This window comes from Malurus melanocephalus, unplaced genomic scaffold, assembly GCF_030028575.1.
Source record: "Malurus melanocephalus ecotype Western Australia unplaced genomic scaffold, MMel_1.1 scaffold_239, whole genome shotgun sequence".
In the NCBI taxonomy this organism is placed as follows: Eukaryota; Metazoa; Chordata; class Aves; order Passeriformes; family Maluridae; genus Malurus; species Malurus melanocephalus.
Genome location: NW_026623471.1, coordinates 705878 through 720249, shown reverse-complemented (window position 1 = coordinate 720249; position 14372 = coordinate 705878). Strand labels below are relative to the sequence as shown.

At 42.1% G+C, this 14372-nt stretch overlaps 1 protein-coding gene across 3 annotated transcripts in view; it reads right to left on the bottom strand.

The window, feature by feature from the left end:
* Nucleotides 1-13782, bottom strand: part of REPS2 (RALBP1 associated Eps domain containing 2) — an 89882-nt gene extending 76100 nt beyond the window's left edge. For all 3 annotated transcript variants that reach the window (XM_057375116.1, XM_057375117.1, XM_057375118.1), the window contains exon 1: nucleotides 13516-13782. In XM_057375116.1, the coding sequence (XP_057231099.1) occupies nucleotides 13516-13722 (207 nt within the window). In that variant the 5' untranslated portion in view covers nucleotides 13723-13782. The remainder of the gene's footprint in view (nucleotides 1-13515) is intronic.
* Nucleotides 13783-14372: the final 590 nt, after the last annotated feature.

Here is a 14372-nt window from a genome sequence, read left to right as displayed (position 1 = left end):
TCCAGCTGYTAACACAGCAYTGCTCCAGGGACTGYGACTTGACCRCTTCCCTGGGCAGYCTGCATTGGTCCAGGAGCTGTCTTTGAGCAGCAGAACTGATAAACCCCAACTTTCTCTAGACTCTTGTGACAATTCCTACAGGGATTCTCTAAAGTCTAACACGGGCTGATTTCCTTTTGGGACCTTCCTCTCAGCAGCATAATCGATAGGGTTTTCTTTTACTAAATGACTTAATCTTCCACATAACTTTTTAGGAACTCTTCAAAGTCTCTCAATTTTCTTGAAATTTTGTAGAAAGAGTTAACAGATTCAGAAGTTATCGCTAGGCTGAATTAACAACATCGTTGCACAAGCCTCACCTCTTTTGAAAACCAGGCCAAAGAAACCTCAGCCCATAGGAAGTTGACTAATTTTAGATTACAGTGAGAAAGGTGAAGTYGAATAAGTAGTAATAAGGGAGACCATTTCTTTTTTGAGCTGAAAGCACATAGCTGTGTAGCAAATGGCAAAACCTTTCAGAAATATAGGTTTRTGGTTAGTCATGTAGCAGTAAGAAAAGAACCATCACTTGATAGGTCATTCCTAGCAGGAGATAAAATCTGGAACTGAATAAAGAACAGGGTGACATGTTAAGACAGCCCCTAATGTGGAACCACAYCAGAACTGCTTTTCTGCAGTATACATTACACATTCAGAAACTCAAATGTGTCTTCAACCATTTGACCACTTAGTGGTTAATGAGACTGATTGGTGTTCACACAAGGATATAAATAGCATTCATATTCTCCTTGCAACCTTGGTAATAAATGAGCTACTGCTGCTAYAGAGGGGTAAACTGAATGTTCCATTGCAAATGAGTACATCTAGCATTGTGCTTGCAGCACTTCTAGATGGACCACAAGGAAAGGGACTATAATTTTTTAAAGCATTGACAGAAAATTATAACATAACAGAAACATCATCAGCAGAGCAAAATAAACATTTTATATTACATAGCACTGAAAAGCCATTTTAGGTTAAAAAATTTTAAGTGCTAAGTTTGGGAAGTGGTTCACTGTGGCAAAGTGTATTAACTTATGATTCAAATATACCTTTCCTTGGAACTACACAACTCCATTATCCTCTTTCATTATAAAACTATAGCCCAGGCCATCTTACAGCAATGGTGAACTGGTTTTGAAATGGCTTAATGTTCTTCTGTAAAGGAAAATTTCTGTACAATGTTTCTTGCAAGACATGTTGTCTTGAAAGTCTCATTAGGAAGCAAAGCAAAATTTCCAGTATTTAAAGTTCACCCAAATAATTTCACTGCTCCAAACAAAGTTTTTCTCTGTAGAGTCACAAATGRCCCAAGCCACTCACTGAGACCCTACTGTGGAAACTGCAGAAGTGCTGTTCTGGACCAATGCAATTTGACCATAGGATGGTCCTGCAACTTTCCATTTAGAGCCCCATATATTGCCAGAATTCTCCATATGGAAGGGAATCAAGAACACAAAGCCAGATAGCACTACTCATCCACTTATTACCTCTACAGCCTTTGATGCATTGCTCCTCCTTCTTTTCATTAAAACGTGAAACACTCATGTTTTGAAACTTAACCTGACTGATGTACTAGAAGGACTATAAAAGTATTCTGTGCTTAACTATTAATTAGATGGTTAYTAATACTTGCACTTAAATATTGCCAAATAATTTAAACTATAAAATTAGAGGGGGAAAAAAAAAAAAGAAAGATAAAAGATTCACAAAGCTCTCTTTTCCTTTTGCCCTTTGGGATGTTTCCCTCACTCAGAGATGTTTACTTTAAGATCTGTCCTTCAGTACCTGAACAGAAGACCTTCAGTCCWTTTCCAGAGTAATCTCTTTGGTTGCAGGTCTTAAATTCAGTAGTTAAACTGAAACAAAGTGCCTTGCTAGACTTAACGAAAGCTTTACCTCTTGCACACTTCCCCTGCAATCAAATATATGCATAGTAAGTAATGCAGTCTAAAAACAGCTAATGAATATTTCCTATGGAAAAATACTCCTTTGGAGAATATACTCCTCAAGGACAGTCCTGATTTAGACTAGATCAAATAAAAGATATAATTACTATAATACAGCTGTGGGTGGAGGAGGGGGCGGAGAGAGAAAGAAGGAAAATAAGGGACTGATAACTTGATGTAAATAACACCAAGAGTTATTTTCCTGCTGACATCAGCACTGCCCTGTGCTGCTCTTTCTTGTTTCTGAAACATCTGGCCAGTGAATTTGGGATCTGTGACGCTGTCACGCTGTCAGGTAGTAGGTACTGTAACACCACCAACCCCAGGCTCCCCATCCTGGTTCCTTCCTCTCACCACACTCACAATATGTTTTCACAGACCTGACTTCACAGCTGTACTATTTTAGAGGTATACTGTATCTCTACAACAATAATCTAGTGCTGTTTTAAAAAGAAGTCCATGGTTAAGTGAAGGTAGCAGCAGGACGCAGTACAACTGCAAATAAAAAGCCCCAGCATACTATTTGTTACCGTGGTACATCTACATCGTATGTCAGGCATAGAAAACAAAAAGCTGAGGCTCTCTTTGTTTCCAACCCTGGCAGCACCATGTGAGCAATAGCCTAAAAATTGGATAAGGTTCTGGCTCTGAAATTTGTTTTGTTTTGGGGAATTTTGGGTTTGTTTGTTTGTTTTRGGTTTGGACCTTCCTTGCTATTGCCCAAAGGCTTTCCATCAGATTACCCAAAGAGTCTGTAGGAAGCTTGAGATCTCAGCCCAATTTAAAACCTTGCTATCCCTCTTTAAAGGTTACTGGGTTCTAGCCTGTTTCATCTTCCATCTGCAGCAGATATTTATATTAATAACCTGCTCATCACCATGATACCTAAAGCATCTAATCAAAACCAGAAACCTGCAGCTTCCTGGACCCTGCCTTTTATTACTCAACAACACAKAGCAGCTGTTAACAACACAATTGGGATTTATTTTTTTTTGCCTTCCGATCTCCTCCCAAACCAGATAAGCCCAAATAAACAGTGGCCACCTGGATGATGCCTTCAGGCTTCTCCAATCTCTTTCACATCCACTGCTTCCAATGACATTCACTGCTGTCCTGCTTTTACTTATCTCCCAGGTCCCTCAACCTCAGGTAAGGTCTCCACTTAYACATTCTTAGAAGAAAAAACTAGTTTCAGTCTATCTCTTCCTTATGCTTCCTCCCAGCACCATAAGGGATCTCCTATAAGTCCCAAATGCAAAAAAAGCTGCTGGGAGGCATGAACTTCATAGGTACCAAACCCAGAAAGGAACCTGGCACCAGCCCACCATGACCTGCAGAAATGTACTACCTACTTTGGAATAGGCTTTTTTCTCCTTCTCACGCTTCTTAAAAAGGGTATTGCTGTATTTTAGATGCAAAGGAAAATTTRTTTCCACTAATACTTAATTAAACATTACAGAAGAGACAGCCTTAACAAACGTGACATGCCTATGTACCTAAATAGGARAATACTTCTAGCAGGTACAATTATCTAGGTCTTCCACAACCTTCAGCAATAATAGAGAAAAAGATCATTCTTCAGAGACTGAAACATTTGTTTCTTGCTTATCAGAATCAGTTCTGGACAGCTCTGCATGGCAGATCTGACAGCTGGCATCTCCCTCATTCTGAAAGCAGTGGCAGAAAGCACTTCAAGTTGCTAAAAACCACTGGAGTAAATATCCAGGAAGCAGCAAACACCACACAAAAAAACTGACAAATCCTCCCCAGCTAGATGGCAGCCACCAGATCAAYTTATCTTGAATTAGACTAAATGGAAATACTGCCACATCTTGAATCTCTTCCTGAAAAAGAAACCAAAACCAAACAATGAACCTTTCAAATTTCTACCAGGAAATGAAATGGTTTTTTTCCAGGTGACCTTGGAACAGCTTTCCATGGAAGCTGTTGTTTTGATGTTTCAAACCTTTGTATTTCCTCAGAACATGCACCACAGTCTCTCTTCTGAACCCTGGCCACTATCACTTCTATCTGTAATGGCTGAATTAGTGTAAGGAACAGAAAGGAACTAGAGGTGATGCAAACATCCTCTTTACCAAAATTCATGTGTTTAAGATCTCACAGTGCTTCAACATTCAAGCAGTTCAACACAAAGTGCTTTAATTCAAAAAATTACAAGGTTTTAAACATTTCCAAAGCACCTTCTCTTGCAAACATCATTAAATTTGCCATAGAAGACCAGGAGAAATTCTGGCATTTCCCATAAAAATGCAGTTCTGGGTTTTGCTCCTCTTCTAGACAAAATGAGACTTAACTAATACAGAAGAAAACAGGAATTCTGTGACATATGATGCATTTTTGCCACAAACAAATCTTTTAAAGATCTTTCTCCCACACCATCATAATAATTTTTTTTTTCTAAAATAAGCCTTTTTCCATAGTTACTGTTTATGTGATTTTTAGACTGGCTGCAAAAAAAGACTTGATGCTTCTTGTACCCCTCCTGTTTTATCATATTTGGTACATTTCCTGAGTTTACTTCCCTAGTGCTTACAACTGCAGCACGTCCTTTTAAAGGCAATGCAGCAAACACACAATACATTATCTTCTACAGCTGTGCAGTTATCTTAATCAATAACTTTTATTAAAATCCTTCCTTAGCTGAGAGTTATAGACAATTTTTATGAGACTGAAGAGTGTCAAAAGTTTTCTTAACTGAAGGTGTACCCTTGTAGCTAATTCCATTGCATGTGGTGTATGCAGAAGACACTTCCTGCCCTTCCTTGATCTTGCACCTCATTTACCTCTAGGTGGAATCAARACATCTGGAAAAGCAGGTTAAATTTTTTCTCTCCCACACCACTAAACAAATCACTAAAATCATCACTATTTCACCCAACATGCTTGCACCTTATGTGCAGAAATGCATCATTCAGTCAGTGAGAATGTTCTTGTTTGWGTCCAAACCAAGGGTTTGTCCTCGACTCAGCTAAAGAGCACAGGACTTCAAAGCAGCAACACTGAGTCAAAGATGATTCTGTCTCCAGTGCCCATGCAAGTACACCAGCATTTACGGCACATTTTCTATCRTGATTTGTATTTGCATTTCTATCTGTACACAGTAAAGGAAAAGCAGCCTATGGCTATTAAAACATACAGATGTTCTTATAAAGACAACCATTATTCAGAGGAGGGAAAGCAAAAACAGTTTTAAATACATACAGAATCACACGATTGAGTTTTGGCCTCTCCCCCTTTTATTCTGATTTTTTGGCATTTGGATCCTCAAAGTCCTTCACCTTTTACTGCTCCACTGCTGTTACTGTTCAATAAAGTAATTCTGACTCTATTTGTTAGCCCMCAGCAGTCACCCTGCTTTGCAAATGATTAGACACATTGTTTTGTTCCGAATACCATCATCTTGGCTTCCATAGGACATCACTGTGTAAATTATGCCAGAAGTAAATAATGCATGAAATGTGAAACGTTGCCTATGCCAAGGCTGATCTAATGTTTCTTGGTGTGGAAAGAGACTTTAACAAAAAGAAAGGATTAAAAAAGAGGYAAATTAATTTGAAAGGCTCACATCAAGAAAACACTTGAAATTTATAATCATAATAATAAAGTAATGCTACAGACATTTACTATTGAAAGTAGAATTCACTTCATGAGTCATACCGGAGTGAGCAAGCAGACACCGTGGGCCATGTTCAGACAGTTTGAATTCAAGCTCAGCCAAGTGTTTCCCATTAGCCGACTCTAAATTTTCAGTGCCACCAAGCCAGTGGGAATTATGAGGCCCAAATCCAGCATTTWAATAGGGCCCGACCCAAAGGAGCATATCCCCACCACTTCTGACAGCGAAGGAACCCACTCCTGCACACTCAGGCTTTACGAAAAACAGGTGCAGGGGTAAGAYATTAGAACCAACATTTGCACCTTTTTTGGAAGGGGGAAAGACTGCAGGGCAGAAAAAGTCCCACAGACATAAAAACCAAAGAAGCAGAAGAAAACACTGAAGAAGTGCTCTGGTAGCCAAGCTATTGAAAGTTTCTCAAGACTGCCCCTATTTTTTTTTTTCAGGCTTCACAGTGCTGTATGTGGGGCACTCCTGCAGCTCTGCTCAGCAATGTGTGCACATTGCAAACACCTGCATGACCCAAACAAGTACCAGAGATGAATAAACAGGTACCAGAGATGATTGAACAGGTACCAGAGATGACTGAACAGGTACCAGAGATGATTGAACAGGTACCAGAGGTGACTGCACAGGTACCAGACATGACTGAACAGGTACCAGAGATGACTGAACAGGTTACTCAGCCACTCTATAACCTTGGGATGTATTTTAGCAGCCTACTCCTGACCAGAGAGCACCCAGGGCACACGTCAGAGAAGCATCTTCAGCACCCCTCTCCAAACCTACCACCCAGTTTGAAATACCTGGCAGCACCAAGTGTCTGAACGTCAGTGTYTGCAGGGCAGATTTCTTGGAAAAATAAGCTCTTTAAAACATTGTATAAGTCCAACGAGATAAGATCCTAATTTCATAATTGTCTACATAAAGATCTGTCTTGTTAGTTGGTCATCATTAAAAAAAAAATCTTACCTTTTTTTTAATAATATGGTATTTTTGTTCTTACCACAAAGTAATAATTTGAACCACATTTGAGCAATCACATCACCTAATATACATCTTAATTCTTATAAGAAATTTGCTCTATTATAATCTTTAATAAGGGATACACCTACTTAAGTGGGTATGCATGACATATGCAAAGTTAAATTTATCTGAAAACTGAAATTAATTTAAAAATACACAGTCCTCATCTACTAAAAACCCAAAAGCTACACATTTCTTACGTAAATCAAGATTTGTAACTTTATAAATACATATTTTGTCTTCATTTTCATAAATTAAGAAAATATTATTTRCAGTTAATGATTTTGCTGATTATTTTTGGTCACTGTGTCCTACCAGCTCACAGAACCAACAGATCTCATCCCACCATATTCTTCCACTTCATCATCATATCTAAATGGCAGGAACAAAAAAATAAAAATAAAACTTAAAAAATAATTATAAACCAAAAAAGGTTATTCCCAACAGATTTCTCAATTTTATGCAGTGTCACCCAATTATACTGCTGAAAACAATGGATAAAGAAAATATTCCCTCTGTTCAGGAAGAGGGGATTACTATTTGTCCACAGTTGATTTTCTACTCCAGCAATCTTTTCTAGTTAATTATCCACTAACTCAGCTGATAAACTGTTTGAATGTCTCAAAAGTTGAACTAGCACATATGGCTCATTAATGTTTTATTTTGCCATACTGTTGGTATGTTTAGATGTTAATACATCAAAGAATCTTGCTTTACAAATATTATATCAGATGTACTTCTCAAATTGTACTATTTGAAATTTAAATAGGTCATTTATGCTGATTCCTTGACAGAGAAATGCTTGTTCCATCTTTCATGAATCCATCTTGGCGAAATTTTTCAGCTCAGCTAAATTCATGTTTTCRGGCTTTGTATCATCCCTTTTTCATGCGGGGTGTTTGAGCCAGATGCAGCCACTGAGGTGAACTGTGTTCAACACCTCCTTTGCAAAAACAGACTGTGGCACCATCATCAATCTGCATGTGAACATCACGATGGTGACAGCAGACTGCTGGAGATACACGCACAGCTAAGAAGCTTCTACTGTTTGCTGAACCCCATCACACTTACATAAGTACCATGACAAAACCACTTACTGAAAACATAAAAATAAAAACCATTCTTCATCGTCCCTGCTTCATACTGCAGCAAACTCTCATGAAAAAAGCTAACTCTTTCATCCCACTGGATCTTTTTCCTCCATCCCTTTTGTAGCATTATTTTAAATCACTGGCACAGCAAAGCATTATTTTCTTGGGAAATCAAATAATTAATGGACACTTGGCTGTTATGAAGGTTAATTACTGAAGGCTGCAGGTCCTGACCAGGCTAATTCTGACCATCCCACTGGATGTTTGTGACAAGCAGGTCWAAGAGTCTCTTTTTCACAGTGTGTTTTGAAACATACTTGGAAGGAATGGCTCTACAAATCATCCACTGTGTATCTCAACTCCGAGGCACTCAAAAGTACTAATCTTGTAAGCAGTGACTATGAAATGATAGTTTACACTATAAAACATAGTTTAAAGATGTACGAAAACCTTAATTTTTTTTTTTTTATGGAACACATTACCAAGATTGCTCCAGGTAAAGTTTTACCCTTTACCTTGTTATAATTTAGAAATATCTTAAGTCATAATACTACTGTGGCTTTTACACCTGGGTTTTTCATTTTCTGACTTACAGAAACAGAAGTTTGCTTGTGACTCTAGAAAGACAACATTAGTTTTGGAGATTGTGGTCAGAAGTACTGACACTGAAACGTCAGCTTTCCTTTCCTCCTCTTGCTGCACCACTTACATGAAGTTTTCCACGTTTTTGTTTCTTCTTGACTCAAAGACATCAGTAGGATGCAACTTCTCTCTAACACCACTTTTTGATGGACCTACTGTCCAGTCAGCAAAATGACACCGCCAGCACAAGCATAATGCCACATTCTGTCAACAGCTGCAACAGAGTGAACTTTATTTTTGTAAAGTAACATTTAGTCCAGACTTTCCTCACTCAAACAGCTCCCACTGTAACTGCCACAGTTCTTTTCTGCCAGTTTGAGACAGACAGTCCCACCCCAACCATCATGTAGGTAATAATTTAACCTTATGGAATTAAAAAAAAATAAATTACAGAAAGCCAATCCTTACTGGCATTTTTCCAAAGAAATACCAACATAACATTCTTTTTTTTTTTTTAGTCTATTCACACTTCTGCTTTTTGAACACATAATACAGTTAAACTGTAGAGTTGTAACTATAGAGACAAGGCACAATAAACACAAGTTAACTCACGAAGGCTGCGGAAGAAAAGCACGAACGTTTGTCTGTGTTCCCTATTCACACAGAGYTGGAAGGAGAGTCCCAGCTAAAAAATGCAGTGCCTGTACAGCTCCAGCATCACACAATTAGTACTTGTCATCCTTGGGGCTCAAAATAACACACTGTGTTCGTTTGCAGAGGAAAGAATGCGTTTTCTTAAGAAAACTGGATCTCTGTGCTGATAGTGCCAAACCCACAAATAAGATTAAGGTTTATAAAAGTGAGAATTAAAGATACTGTCAGACAACCAAGTGAAAATTGATCAAGTAAGTCAGAAACTAAGGAAAAGAAATAAGCATTTCAGTGTAAATCTTGAGTCCAATTCTGCTTGTTAATTTCTTAAGACAAGATATTCAGAGACAACAGTAATGTCAAGATACATCAAAACTAGCACAAGGTACTTCACCTTTGCTAATCAGAGGGCAATGACTCTGTAAAGCACTATTTTATCTAAAATCCCTGCAGACATCAGCCCATTGGCAGTTGGCATCCACAAAAAACACACYTGGGGTCCCAGACTCAGGCAGCAGAGGCTGTATGCACTTGCTAGTGGCCAGCTTCAAAACAGGGTCACAAATCAAATGCCCCAAATGAGACAAAGCAAAGCAGCCATTGTCAGCACCTGGCACAGCCATCAGTGTGGGCTACTGACATCCCAATGCACTTGGGGAGCAAAATCCAACAGATCTGCCAAGGAAAAGGCCCAAAACCCCAGGGAGCCTGCCCACAAACCTGTTTCTGTCACCCACTGATGGCCAACARYGGTGCYTCCTGCCTTCCTCCCTTCCTCCCACACCTTTGCCTGACATATTCCCTTGTTAGAAGGGTTACTGATACTGATCTGTGTAACAAAGCATGCTGCGGGACCACCTTCACTTCAGTTATATTTATGGGGCCCTAGTGAGCCCAAAACATTTACCTTTTTCAAAGTTTATTCTTCCTTTGCACAAATTTGGTTCTTTTCCCTTTTATCAAGAGCCGAAACATAGAGAACACCATTTGCAACTTCACCAACATGGAAMTATAWACATATACACACACATATATATATATATACATATGCATAAATCCAGCTGATGCGGTTGAATTTCTTCTGACAGTCTACATAAGTGCATGGTGCATGACTAGTCTGCTCCTTCTCCTTCAATATAAATACTGTAMGAAATAAAAATAAAAACAACCCCAGCACAGATCTTACAGGCAAATAATTACAGACATTTTGCAGAATTGCTTTAAAAGCCCCTGGTAAAAGATCTGCCACAGGTTTTGTGCAAGTCTAAATACAATCTTAATGGTTCTGTCTTTAACCACACAATATGTCTAGCCAAAGACTTTCAGTACACAGGGGAGGTATGATTATACAGTTCACAAAACCCATGCTATTCTGTCCCTGTCATGCCCTTCTCTGTCCTGTGAAGTGTCTGACATTTTTAATTTTAGTGCTAACTTCAACCTTTTTTCCAGAGCTGAAATAACTCTTGCTGAGTTCATTGTTCGATCCTAACTGTATGTAAAGTGAAATCAGTACAACCTCGGCTGTACCCTACTGCCCGGCGGAATTGCTGGCTTTAATGAGCCTGGGTGTAATGAATCTGTGTTCAATCACTCCATTCTTAGCAAGACCCAGGACTCTCGGGTGCACGCCATCTGCTCCGACTGACCCGGCTGCTCTTGGATTTTTTCCATTTATTCCAGCATTTCCTCTTCTGGCACATGCTCTCACATTTCCTACCTGCTCTCTGTTACCTAGCCTCTTCCATCCGCATAACTTCTTGAATTAAGCCAACTAACCTTTGCTTTGAAGCAAACCAAACCATTGCCTGTTTGCTGTTTGAGGCCCACATCACTGCTTTTCCCACTGGAACTGACATATTCAACAGCACTGACTCCATTTAGGATGCACCCACTGATTTCTGTCTATAGTGCAACCCTGCCATTACAGGTAAGGGAACGGAAGGAGATTTGAGATTTCCTGTGATGCTTGTGGGCATCATCCTGATGAGCAATAAATCTCAGTCAAAGAACGTGTAAGGAAAAGCTCCTTTTTTCTCAAAGATTTATCCCACTGATAACACAAGTACAACTGAAGACAACAGCACAGGTTTGAGACTGTCATGACACTAAATGTCAGTTGTGGAAGCATCCTGTTTTGTAAAATCACTGCTCAATGAATGCCTTGAGAATGAAAAGCTGTAAATTGCACATTGCTTACAAAACCATCCATAACACTCTCTTGCTATAGCCCATGCAAGGGCCAGAGAATGGTGCTAAGTAGCTTCTGGACTGTGCAGGCTCTGCTTAATAGAAATCCAAAATTGGTTTCCAAAYCAAATCTCCCCATTTCTGACATGAATAAACTCAGCATGACCATTTCTCAGTTGGTCAGTAGGGATGCTGCCTGTTGACGAAGCACTAATAGTGACAGATGGGGATTTTGAAATGCATTTAAAAACCMAAAAAACGTTCATAGTCAATAATTATTTCAAAGAAAGCATGTTATCTTGACCCAAACGAGCCGTTTTGGCCTAAAATACGTGTTCCTTATACTAGCACAAAATGTATACCATGAACCTCTGTGCCTTGCTCTCATAACTGTTAGAATGGTAGGATTTTTTTAAAGTGAAAATATTAAATAGCATTTTTGGAATTTAATAAGACAAAACATCAGAAAAATATCTCAAACATCATTGTGGGATTTTCCCTATCAAAACATCCCCACTTGCACATTACTTTTTACTCATTACATTAATACATTTTTTCCTTAAGTCCCAGTAAATACAAGAATACCTGACAGCAGTGGGTTCTGAGGACAGGAGCAGTAGAGCAGAATGCCACTGTGAATAGTGCCCTATAAACAAGAGGGGGTGGGAAGGCAGGAAGGAAGAAAASAAACAGACCCAGATCCCACAGGCCTTATTATCTGAATATTCCTGAACCCAATTACAGGCTTGTTTGCCAGTAATGTTCTCCTTACAGCATAAATATACCTGGAAATAATCTTAAATAGTAAAAAAAAAAAAAAAAAAAAAAAAAAAACCAGAATATTAAAACCAACCAACAAATTAATCCAAAAACAAAACCAAAATCAATACCTCACCATTTCCAGGCTTAAATCACACATTACTACCAAAATGACCCTGAAAAAAAACTATGAAAATAGCATGATCATAAATTTCACTTAAATGATAGGTAAGATACTACATAGCTAAAATCAGAGGTTTTTTCCAGGTTTCTTTGAAAAATTAGGTGACTATTTGGATAAGCCTTCTTATTTGAAATTAAATGTCCTGTTCCTCCTCTTTGCCAAAAGAGGAAAGAGGAAGAACACCACTCTTGGTGCTGTATCTAYGTGAAATCTCTACTTGCACCACTCGATTCATCTGCAAGACCAAGGTCACAGTGTGGCTGGCTCAATGTGAGGTAGTAATACAATGCTTGGTAAGATTTTTGTTTTACTGATTTGGCAAAGAGCATAACTAGGAAGAAAAATATCCTTTAAAACCACAATTCTCATTCAGAATCCCCTGTACAATACGAACTTATATAACCGATTAAGAGATGATCTGCCTGCTCTCAGGATAGCAGTAGAGTTCAGTACCCTCAGGCAGTGCCCAGGTACATGAGCTCCATTTACATGTAACTTTTTTCTGCCGGATGAGCTATTGAAGAACAAAATTCTTGAAAACAAAAGTTAAATTAATAAATAAATAAACAATCAGGAATATCCTATCTCCGTTCAGGAAGTATTAGGGAAGTGTTAGTTAAATTACTAATCCGCAGGTGGAGAAGACCACAAGTCCGGTTCCTCCCTGTTCCTGGAAACTGGCTGGCACAAGCCTTCTCCCACCCCGGAGAAGCTTTTCCTCCAAAAGCAGGAGGGCTCCGCCTCACAGCCCCTGTTGGGGATCACTTCTGGGGCTCCGCTGCTCTGACGGGTGAGACCCTCGCACTTCGCACCTCGATATATTCRCACTCAAGAACTCAAGAACTGACAGAAAATCCCGCCACATCATCTTACCTGCAAATTTTTGCCCACTGAAACAACATTTAGGAAAAAACCCTCCGTGGTGAACCAGGAATTTACCACATGGCACGTCCTTTCACACAACTGCCTTTATGACTTTGGGGGCCCTTTTGAGAAAGGCGACGGCACTACCGAGGTGACMGGGACAGCCCGCCCAGAGCCCGCGGGGTGCGCAGCCCGGCACAGGGCGGCACAGAGGGCACGGGCGGCTCCTCACGGACCCGCACCGGGGGCAGAACCCCGAGGAGTTCACTGCCAGCGCCTGTCGGGAGGAGGCAAGCGGGCACCGCCGCTGCCGGGCGGGACCGGCCCCGCTCCGCTCCGTTCTGCCGCGGACAGGGCTGTGCCTCGTCCCGGCCCCGGGGACAGCGCAGGGGCACCGGCCCGCCCGCAGCCCCCAACTTCCCGGGGAGGCAGCGCCAGCCCTTCTCCCCAAGGGTTGCGAGATCAGGTCCCGTCCCGCATCCCCCCAAACCGCTCGCACCCCGCAGCTCCGRGGGGAGCTGGAGCCGGACAGCCCGGACCCACCTGGTGCAGCGTGTCCGGGGGCAGCTGGGAGGCCCGGAACAGCTCGCCCACGCTACTGCCCCCGGCGGCCGCTTCGGGGGGCGGGCAGCACCGCGAGAAGAGCTCGGAGTAGCGCTGCTGCTCGGTCTCGCTCAGGGACAGCAGCAGACCCCCGGTGCCGGCGGCGGCAGCAGCGGCCCCGGACCCMCCCGCCGGCCCCTGCTCCATGGCGGGGCGGCGCAGGCAGAGCCGCTCGGCGGGGCAGCGGGTGCCGCGCCGCCGGGGAGCGGGGGGACGGCCGGGGGGACGGGAGGTGTGGCGGGGGGACGGGCGGTGGGACGGGAGGTGTGGCGGGGGCCGGGGGCGGTGCCGCGCTGCGGCGGGGAAGGTGCAGTCCCCGCCCGGTGAGCGCCGCGCCGGCTCCGCAGTGCCCCGGCCGCTGCCGCCGGCCCCGCCTCTGCCCTCCCCGCGGCCCCTCCGGCTGCCMGCGCCCGCCTGCGCTCCAGGGCTGCCCGCTCCTGTCCCCGCTCCTGTCCCCGCTGCGGGACCGCGCTCACGGCGCTCAGCAGCACGCGGGTTTCTCCCCACACCGTAGAATCACTGAACGGCTTGGGTTGCAAGGGACCTTATAGAACATCTCGTTCCAAACCCCCTGCCATGGGGAGGCACACCTCCCGCTAGAGSAGGTTGCCCAGKGCTCCATCCAACCTGGTCCTGAACACTACCAAGGACGGGGCATCCCTCACCAGTAGCGTTTTCAAAGTATTAGCTGCTGGTGAACGTGCCACGTGGSCACCACAGAAAAGAAATGCATTTAATTCGATACCCTGCAGTGAGTCCTAATCGATTATCCACGACGGTTCGAGAGAGAAGTATTT